The 11,252-nt window shown below is 37.1% G+C and overlaps 1 protein-coding gene across 2 annotated transcripts; it reads left to right on the top strand.

The window, feature by feature from the left end:
• The first annotated feature begins 1,041 nt into the window (after positions 1 to 1,041).
• LOC107805473 (uncharacterized) lies at positions 1,042 to 4,706 on the top strand. Of its 2 annotated transcripts, none has more exons than XM_016629527.2 (5): positions 1,042 to 1,480; positions 1,685 to 2,122; positions 2,596 to 3,103; positions 3,185 to 3,266; positions 4,313 to 4,706. In XM_016629527.2, the coding sequence occupies exons 2-5, from the start codon at positions 1,759 to 1,761 to the stop codon at positions 4,538 to 4,540; spliced, it is 1,182 nt and encodes a 393-aa protein (XP_016485013.1). In that variant the 5' UTR covers positions 1,042 to 1,480; positions 1,685 to 1,758; the 3' UTR covers positions 4,541 to 4,706. The 2 variants fall into 2 exon arrangements, with proteins under 2 accessions (XP_016485013.1, XP_016485012.1); XM_016629526.2 differs by having other exon boundaries at positions 1,573 to 2,122.
• The last annotated feature ends 6,546 nt before the right edge of the window (positions 4,707 to 11,252 follow it).

Genomic DNA, 11,252 nt, shown 5'->3' with positions numbered 1-11,252 from the left:
ATACATCATAGAAAGTTTTTTATATTATCAATATATTTTAATATGTTGTAACATATAATTTGTCTTATTTTCTACTTTATTGTTTTACTTCTTTTAAATTATTGGATGTAGTTATTTTTAAATGATCTCACAGTAAAAAAAACAATTATACTGTTAAAATTTTTAACACTTTTGAATTATTGGTACTAAATTATTATTTATATATTTTAAATAAATTTTTAAGATAAATATAAAGTTTAAATCAAAATTTACTTAAAAACAAGTTCACATGATGAACTTTTATAGTATCAGATTAAGTAAACCAAAAATAAAGACATGATAACCTGAAAATATAACAATAACCTATTATAGTTAATTAAAGTACCATGGTGGAGCAAAAATTTTCATAGCTTGTTTTGATGGTTGTTGTTTATTGTTTCATAATGTATCATATTGTATTATACTATATTATTTTAATAAATATAATGTTTGGATAGATTGTGTCATTTTTTGTTATTTCATAATGTCATACACCATGAATTTTGAGAAAAAAGTAAAGTACGAGGTATAACTATTATGAAAAGGGTAGATAATAATTAAGAACAAAAGCGAATAAAATATAACGACGCAACCATATCAAATTGGCTGTTACAGCTTTTCATCATGACGAAACACAGATTTAATAATATAATATATATATACTCTCTCCATTTAAATTTATGTGAATCTATTTGACTGGTGATACAAAATGAGACACATATATTTTGTGTGACTATAAATTATTGCATCAAGATAAATTATTTTTAAATATGGAAATGAGTCATTCTTTTTTACACGGATTAAAAAAATATATTCACATAAATTGAAACGAATGAAATAATAAATATTTAAAAAAATCAGAATAATTATAATATTTAAAATAACAATACAAAATAATACTGTAACAACTAACAACCATTCAAACAAGCTGTTAGATGACCATTATGTATAATTTATCCTTAAATAAAGTATGCATGATTTGATAATCCATCCATTTTGGCAACTTTGACGAACTTTTCTCGTCTCCCAAAGCACCTCCTATTTCTTTAAGTACAATTTGTTTGTTTTCTTCCTTGTCCTCACTAGAAACTCGGACTATAACACTGTTGTTTCATTTTCCCTTCAGTTGAAGCAGCTGAAAGTGTGAACCCATCGTATTTGTATTATTGTATATGGTTTGTCCTCACCTGCCAGTCCATTTGCATGTTATGGCAAATTTTGAACAGTGCTTCTGAATCTGCTTCCTCTAGCTTTGGCAAGAGTTATTACTGTTCCCTATTTCAGCAAACTCACTTTTTTTCTTTAGCAATCACATCTTTCTACTCTACACCAATCTTTAATATTGGCAAAAACATATAAAATTTCTTTCTAAAATTCCACTGCTAAAATATAGTCCATACTTCAGCTGGCATTTATGGATCTTAACTACTGTGAACCTCCATCTCTGTTTCCATCTCAAGGGGTAAAACTGTTGCTTTTATGTTCTTGAATAATTTTATCTATATGTTTTTTTTGTTGCTGATTCTTGTTTTTTTTTTAAAAAAAAAATACTAGGAAGCAACATTAGAAGGGAAAAATGGGAACCCATTCTTGGATAATTTTCCTGACCCACTTTGCAAACTTAATCTAAAGGAGACTTCTGATTTTGTAAAGTCATTGCCAACAGCAAGCAATAATGGAGTTGAAAGCAGAGGCGTTTTAAGGAAGGAGGGAGGAGTAAGTTCAGTGACAAGGAGGAATATGGATGCTCCATCAACACCGGGTCGACCCATTTTCAGCTTTAGTGTTGGGAATTTTTCAAGAAAGAATTTTCCTTCAAAATGGGATGATGCAGAGAAATGGCTTGTTAATGGAAGCCCTGCTTCTCATCATCAACATTATGGCTTAAAGCCAACGTTAGAATCTTCAAAATTGTCAAAGCAGTGTAATAATGGGTTCAAGCTAAAAGAAGCTGAAGACGTGTTTGCAGAAAAAAACAGAGTTATAGATGAAAAGGTTTCAAAAGTGGCTTCAGATTTTCAGGTTTCTTTACCTTTAAACCATCACCATATTTCTGCCGGAGCTTCCAATACTGTTTCTACTGCAACAGATGTTTTTCTAAAAGGTAAAAAAACCTGCTTTTTACCTTTCGCTTTACTACCCATTGTAGTTATATTTCTTCTAGTATTATTTTTGAGAAAAAATTAGTGGTAACTTTAATTTTGTACCATCAATTTAGACGTTTAAAAGCTTAATCTAGTTAAATCCCATGCTATACACCAATTTTGCACTATGGCCCCATTTTGGACAATATTTGGTTAAAGTTGAAGAGCCTTTAGAAGTTAAAATTGTGTTTGGACATGAATTTGACTTGATAAAAATGTTGAAATTTTGTGAGCGAAAACCGAATGTTCACTTGAAATACTCCTCAAACCAGTATTCAACTTCAATTTCACTGTTTCAAGTTGAAATAATGGACAAAATTGTAATACGGAACATTGATTTACATTTTGGTAAAATTTAGGACTGATAAAAGGAAACAATTTTATGAATATTACAGTGGATGTTGAAGAAAATCCAATGGTCTTGTAATTGCAGATAAGTTCACAAATGAGGTGGAATCTATTTATCCCAAATTTAGGTACTTAGAACCTACAAAAGAAGGATTTTTGTTTGGAAATGGGGCAGGAAAATCTATGAATGAAGCAACAACAGAGGTAATTAATAAGGTTAAACACAGAGATATTGGGACAGAAATGACTCCAATTGGCAGCTCTACTACTTCAAGATGTCACACTCCATTCAAGAGCCCGTCACCTGCTCGACACAATACCCCTGCCGATAGATCTGGACCATTGGCTTTACCAAGTTCTGGTTCTGATAGCACAGTTGATATTATGCAATTGCAAGAGTGTCATTTAGCAAAATTGCAGTTCGGAACACAATTTGACTCTGTTACGACTAACTGGAGTTCGAGGGAAGAAGAGGAGGAGGACATATCGAAGAGTTTGAGACATTTTGAGATAAATAATGAATGCAGAAAGAGTGTCTCAGAGTCCAAAATGCGTTCATGGGAAGAAGAAGAGAAGAATAAATGCTGCCTCAGGTGAGTGAATTTTGCTGTGCCAACTTCTCTTTTAATTTGTACTTAAGAGTGTACAAGTTATAAATTTTATTTGAGTTGCAGGTATCAAAGAGAAGAAGCAAAAATTCAGGCCTGGATAAACCTCCAAAATGCAAAAGCAGAAGCTCAATCAAAAAAACTTGAGGTATTAATTTATATCTTACTCTTCTTTAACTTTTGGGCAATGCCATAGAATTTCAATGCTAGAGCTGCTTTCATTACCTTTGCTTTGCTCCAATATAGACATTGTTTGAGTATATTAAGTTTTTATAGCCATACAAGATTAACTAGAGGTGGAAAATATGAAGTTGTACTGGTCTGATTGATTATTGTTCATTTGAAATTCTTTCTTATCCTACAATTTGTCACAACCCAAAATTCATAGTATATACTGTCTGTTTTGGCCTAACACACCTCACGAATGTATTCCTTATGCTACTCCACGTCGACTCGAGACTCGCACATACCACATGAACTTGTACTCAATCTTATATAGCACTTTACTTCTCTCTTTTTTTGATGTGGAATTTGCCTAAATATGCACCTCTTCTTCAAAAAGCTTGCCGGTCTGAAAGTTTACTAGGCCTCTTCTTGGGCTTCAAATAGAAGAATATAACTAAATACAGTTCCCAAAGAGTAGCTGTGCAATGTTGACGAGCTGGGAAGAATTTATCAGTCTCGTGTTGTCTTCATACACATCGAGCCACTTACTCTTGCTTCGTGGTTCAACATATATCGTATTGAGTGTTTTCTCCTCTTTGCCCTATGCACTGCTTATAATTTTAATCTTTTCACATGCAAGAAGGAATAGAATAGCAGATTAGTCAGCATTAACACATTTATTTATATCTTCATGCATGACAACTTGGTTCTGGAAGTTGCAAACCCATGTGAAGATAAGATTTTGTGGTGTTACCTCGAGCTTTAGGATTTCATGCTTGATAAAGTAATTAAATATTCCTCGTTCATTGTACTGTTACTAGTTCTAAATTCAAATATTGGCCTGTGTTCCCCCTTTACCTTCTTGATTCCCTAAAAAATGCCGGTCAACTAATCTCTTAAACTAAAAATAGCTGGCGGGTTTATAATTTATGTATAACCGCGTATAATCTATGTATACCGGCTAGAAAAAGTAAACATTAAATCTGGCTGGCTATTTGTGTTCTAACGTAGCATTTGGTTCCACTTCAGGTGAAAATCCAGAGGATGAGATCAAATCTGGAAGAGAAATTAATGAAAAGGATGGCGGTTGTTCATCGAAAAGCTGAAGAATGGAGAACTACAGCTCAGATTCAACACAAGGAACAAATAGAAAAGGTAGCTGACCAAGCACGGAAGATGATGTTGACAAGGCAAAGCTCACATTTATCTGCTCAAACTTCGTGTGGTTGTTTGCCATGTCGTAACCATCATATTTAATTCTAATCGGGCAGGAAAGTTCAAAGAGATTGACTCTCATGTATTCCTATGAGTTAAGCATGTAAAATTCAGTGATTCTTCAGAGAAGCTAAATGAGATCAATATTTTTACGGGCAAAACATGTCTTCTAACTGATAAAAGAAGCTAGTATACCATTAGGGCAACTCCACAATTAGCACAGATCAGTACTGTTAAAATGGTTTAATTGGCATGATGATGGAATTTCGATATTCAACACCATTCAGTATTCGGAACTCATCCCTTCCAACCAAGTTAATTTTGCATCGCGTGGGATAAATTAAAGGGGCAATGCTCCTAAAGTTTGAACTCGAGAAGTTTGTTTGTTTAAGGGTGAAAGAATTTCATCCATCTACGCTCCTTAGTTGTGATGAATACTCGTTGCATTGTAGAATGTGGTGAAAATCTTGGTAACAATTACAGATTTGAATATATCTTAAAGTAAGGTCTTTCTCCACCCTTTAGGCAACTTTTACAATTGAAGCTATCTTAAAACTAAGGTGTTTAATCTTGATTATCTAACGTGTCTACACATCAAAGTTTGGAAGCAACAAGAACCAATTTTTTATTTGCTAGATATATTGCAAAACTTAAAGGTCCTTTGACCTGAATGGACCACAGTTTTCCGAGATTATAGAATTATAATAATGTAGCTGTCAACTAAGGTTCCAGCGATCAGACTGTGGAAATCTGTCCAAACTACCAGTTTCGATGTAGTATTAGAAAACGAAATATAGGATGTTGGTTGCTTGTCTGCTTGTTATTAATTTTGATTTAATTTGCTATAATATAAACGAATATTTATACTATCAGTTTTAGATTACCTAAAAGATAAATATAAGTAATTGTCATAATAAGTTCAGTTAATAACATGGAAAATACACATGCAACATACTATAACATGTGAAATAGCACTAATAATGTAAATATTGCTTACACTGTCAACAAATTAAATTCATTAAATTTACTACATTCATAAGTTGGACCACGTTCAACTGCTACAGAAACTCTGGGTTTTCGTGCATAGCTTCTCATTATAAGCTGCTAATATTGGTGCAATAATTGTATCTTCAATGATGAATTTGAAAGCAACACTTTGATTTTAGATTGTTAGTTTCTCTTCTTATGGTAAAAATAAATACTTTAGTTTCCCAAAGAGACTTGCACGCATTAAACATTGACGTAATCAAGCACTGACCATAACAGGACACCAATTAAAATAAAATAAAAATTACATAGGAAATTCGAAATTTTATAACATCTGAAGTATTAGTAACAAAAATGCCTTAGCTGTGACAAAGGCTTTTAAGATTCTTGGTCTGCATAATTTCCAAATTAGACAAGTAGACAAAATAATCCATCTGAGGTCTATCTGACAAGCTAGAAAAAGAGAGACCCCCCAAACCCAAAGCAAGAAAACTGAAAAAAATAAGAGAAAATTTATAGGTGAATAATGCTGATAGATTTCTTACGGATACAAGGCAGTAGTACCATCACAAGATTTTTCTTCTATACAGAAGGTAAAAGGTCAATTTTTCTTACCTGCAACTGAATCTTATTTAATACTAGTTCGATTTCTTTTCGCTTTTCAAATTCCCTTTTATAAAGCTGCTTGCTCACTGACCTCTAGGGTAAATAATTCGAGCCTCCAAATAGCCATATCTCCAAAACCAAATGGCACCATTGCTACGTTGAATCTTAACCCTGGTAATAAGACAACCATAAAAGACACTACATTTATGATACTCTTAATTCTTTTCGCACACACATAAAAATGTACTTTTAGTATTTTTAACTTCTTTTTCAAAAAAGGTTGCACGCCACTGTCTGATCTTTTGATTGACGTTTCAGAATAAGATACTATTTAAAATGAAACTTAGTGTATTGAGTTTCAATTGATGTTTAAAATAACACTCTTTTTTTTTTTTGGGGTAATAAAAGATTTTTAGTTAAAGATAAAGGGGTATTATCACTTTTAGCCCGTGTCACAAACTATTACAGAACGTATATATACACAAAAAATATACAAATTTTATAGATTTTTTCGGCTATTATTTTTACAGCGGCTATTGTATAGGGTGAAATATGATATGACACGTGGTCGTCTAAAGAGAGGACATATGAAGCCCAAGACGGGGATAGCCGAAGACCGAACACAGCAATTCCGCTTGTCACCGGAAAGGATAACGTTCATAAAGGTGTATTAAATACTCTACGCCCGGTAGCATTTAATAGGGTATATTCTGCAGCATTAAGAACGACGGTCCGTTACAGAGAATTTAGCATTTATGTTTACCGTTACGTCTTCATCAATGGCCCTCATAATTGACATTAAAGGAGGGCACGATTATCGAACCTTCTTCCCTAGACATAGTTATAAATAGTGAGCTCAGTTATCATTGTAAAGGACACAAATTTTCTGGCTAAACATATATTACATTCTATACAAAGCTTAATACAATCTTACTTTCTTGCTTTTTGATCTCATCATTGCTATGCCCGGAAATCTTATTCCCGAAACTGTCATCTCTGTTGTTTCATCTATTTTTCAAGGCTAAGTGTTGTACATTTCTTCAATTATTGCATTATTTCAGGATCAAATTAGTTCATTTGTCTAGAAATCACGTATAAATTCAACTGTACCGTTTTACGGGTAAACAGTTTGTCGCCCATCGTGGGGCCTAGACAGCCGTGCAATTAAATTGATCCTTGCCTTTTTTACTAACGTGATTTGATTATTTTGTCTTAGAAAAATTCATAAAAATGGCAGATAACACCGTTAACAACACGCACAACCCTGAAATTTGAGGGGATCAACCTCATTTTGAGGATTCAATTAGTGACACCCGCAATGAGGGAAATGACGCCATGCCGATGCATGACAGGTAGAACTCTCGACAAGTTCGAGAGACAACTCCCGATGATGCTGATGAGGAGTATGTCGTGGATGCTGTAAGGATCCTGCGAGAGCAACAGGCAATCATTCTAGGCCATCTCACGCGGCAGGACCAGGTTATGACAGAACTAAAGCAGGCACTATCGGGGGCTTCAGATAATACAAACAGACGAGATCCAATTCTTCCCGGTGTTCCCGCAAACCAAATGATGCAGAGAGTCAACAACAACACTCCCAGGGGAGAAGTTGGATCTGACGGGGCTGGGGGGAGCAGATCCGGTCTCAACAACGAGAGCGACCCATTCAAGAATGAACTTTTACGATTTATGAGGGAAGTAAATGCCCGCATGGACCAAATCCCGGGCGCGCCGCCATTATTAAAAGGCTCAGACTCAAAGAAGTATACTCAATTGCCCTACAAGTCGAGCGCGACACCAGAACTAATCCCGAAGTGGTTCAGAATGCCTGAAATACCAAAGTATGGCGGGACTTCAGACCCACATGAGCATATTACCACCTACATTATGGCGGTAAAAGGAAATAATCTAGCTCCTCACATAATTGAATATGTGCTGCTAAAGAAATTTGGAGAAACTCTCATGAGGGGAGCCCTAACATGGTATTTATTATTACCCGAGCATACCAAAGATTCCTTTGAGATGCTCGCGGATTCTTTCATCAAGGCTCATGTCGGGGCCAGAAAAGTACAATCTTGGAAGGCCGGCATATTCAGGATCGCACAGAGAGAATCCGAATTATTAAGAGAGTTCGTTACCCGATTCCAGAAAGAAAGAATGTTGCTCCCGACTTTCCCGGATGAATGGGCACCTAAAGCATTCACCAAAGGATTGAACCCGAGAAGCTCAAACGCCTTCCGAAAGCTGAAGGAGAGCCTGCTTGAGTTCCAAGCAACAACTTGGGCAGATGTCAATAACCGGTACGAGTCAAAGATAAGGATCGAAGATAACCAGGTCGGTTCCACATCATCGGCCAAAGGACGGGAGAAGAGCAGAGAAAAAATCAAAGGATGACTACGATGCGGACTGACGAACTTCGAGAGGCCGGTTTTTGCCCTACGAGCGGACTGAAGGCCGTGGCAGAAACTTCCGGGCAGAAAACAAGTTCATCGCTGATAGAGGGACCGATTGTGGTCGTAACAATAGATTACTCCAGGACAAGGAGACGTCGGGGTCTCGGTATCCTTCTTACCCCAAGTTATCGGAATATAACTTCAACGTTAGTATAGTGGAGCTAGTGTCAGCCATGAGAAACATTAAAGATGCACGATTCTCGAGACCTATGAGATCTGATTCCAGCCAGAGAGATCCCAACTTATGGTGCGAGTACCATGGTACGAACGGTCACCGGACAGGGGACTGCCGACACCTCCGAGAGCTGGTGGCAACACTATTGAAGAACGGTCACCTCAGAGAATTCTTGAGTGACCGAGCTAAGAACAATTATGGTCGTAACAGAGACAATGCGGAACTTCCGAAAGCAGGAGAAGAACCTCCATGCCAAACGATCAATATGATCTTTGGGGGGGAATGAGATTAACGGGGTCACCTTTTCGGCAGCAAAGAAGATGAAAGTATCAATAACTCATAGTAAAATACTCCACGAAGACGATATCACTTTTACGGAGGAGGACGCAGACGGATTGCTCTTACCACACAACGACGCACTGGTAATTTCCTTAAATATTTTAGATTTTAAAATTAAACATGTTCTGGTAGATCCAGGAAGTTCGACTAATATCATATAATAGAGAGTATTGGAGCAAGTTAGACTCACTGGAAGCATTATTCCGGCAACAAAGCTCCTTGCTGGATTCAACCTTGCGAGCGTGACGACCTGGGGAGAGATTTTGTTGCTCACAAACGCTGAAGGGTAATGAAAACAACTCTATTTGAAGTAGTAGATGGTGACATGAGATATAACATCATCCTGGGAAGGCCATGGTTACACGATATGAAAGTTGTACCCTCAACATATCACCAATTGCTGAAGTTTTCAATACCCGAAGGAATCAAATAGATAAGAGGTGATCAACCGACAGCAAGGGAGATGAATACAATCTCAGTTTCAAGTAGCAAAGGGAAAGAACGCACGGCATAGCAATTATAGGAACCGGCACCTACTCCCGAGATAGAAGGAGTTAGCCCGAAAGAAGAGTCGTCAGAACAATATCAGGTGCCAAGATATTTCTAAGTTCCAGAAGAGAAGGACGCAACAAAGTCCACGACGGAGGATCTGGAGCAAGTTGCATTGTTCGAGGAATTCCTAGAGAGAAAATTGCATTTGGGGATAGGACTGCACCTGATGCTTAGTTTTGGTTTTATTGAATTCCTTAAATTTAATGCTGATTGTTTTGCATGGTCGCACGAGGATATGACAGGTATCCCGACGGATATAGCCGTGCTTAAGCTGAGTTTGGATCCCAACGTACCTCCGGTAAGGCAGAAGAAATGCCCTATTGCCGAGGCCAGGAATAAATTCGCCAAAAAAGATGTAACCTGCTTACTTAAAATCGGTTCGTTCCGAGAGGTAAGATATCCGGACTGGCTAGCCAATGTAGTAGTAGTTCCTAAGAAGAACAATAAATTTCGCATGTGTAGACTATAAAGACCTTAATAGGGTGTGCCTGAAAGACTCGTTCCCACTGCTAAATATCGATCAAATGATTGATGCCATGGTCGGGCATGAGTTGATGAGTTTCCTCGATGCTTATTCCGGGTACAACCAAATCAATATAGACCCGGAAGATCAGGAAAAAACTTTGTTTATAACGAATTTTGGTACATATTGTTACAATGTAATGCCCTTCGGGTTGAAAAACGTCGGAGCCACTTATCAACGGCTCGTAAATAAGATGTTCGGAAAGAAAATAGGAAAGACTATGGAAGTTTATATAGACGATATGCTCGTTAAGTCTTTGAATGCATCTGACCATCTTAAGTATTTGCAAGAAACATTAGACATCCTGAGGAAGCATAACATGAAACTTAATCCTGAGAAGTGCGTGTTCGAGGTAAGTTCCAGTAAGTTTCTGGGATTTCTGGTCTCACAAAGTGGAACTGAGATAAACCCCGACAAAATCAAGGCCATAGAGGACATCCCGGATCAATTGTCGAACGTAAAGAAAGTCCAAAGGCTCACAGAAAGATTAGCGGCTTTGAGCAAGTTCATTTCTTGGTCATAGGAAAAATGTCATCGCTTCTTCACACTGCTCAGAAAGAAGAATAATTTCGAATGGACACTGGAGTGCCAGCAGGCTCTGAGGATCTGAAGAAGTACTTATCGAGCCCTCCATTGCTCTCAAAAATAAAAGATGATGAAACTTTGCTAGTCTACCTCGCGGTTTCAGAAGTTGCGGTAAGTGCGGTTTTAGTCTAGGAGGACGAAGGTACGCAATTTTCCATTTATTACGTTAGCAAAATTTTAACGGGAACAGAAACTTGCTACCCATATTTGGAAAAATTGGCCTTAGCTCTCGTAGTTGCCGCTCAGAAGCTGAGGCCCTATTTCCAATGTCACCCGATAGATGTGGTGACTACTTTCCCTTTTACTGAACATCCTCCATAAACCCGAGCTCTCGGGCAGATTGGCCAAATGGGTCGACGAAATGAGTGAGTTCGACATAGAATACAAACCAAGGACAACAATTAAGTCACAAGTCTTGGCTGACTTCGTGGCCGATTTCAGTCTGAGACTGCTGCCTCTGGCAACCAAGGAGGCAGTAATGGTGTCAGAATCGACATCGGGGGTCTGGACCTTATTTACGGATGTAACTTCCAA

This window comes from Nicotiana tabacum, chromosome 4, assembly GCF_000715075.1.
Source record: "Nicotiana tabacum cultivar K326 chromosome 4, ASM71507v2, whole genome shotgun sequence".
NCBI classification, from domain to species: Eukaryota; Viridiplantae; Streptophyta; class Magnoliopsida; order Solanales; family Solanaceae; genus Nicotiana; species Nicotiana tabacum.
This window is presented reverse-complemented; position numbering and strand designations above follow the sequence as displayed.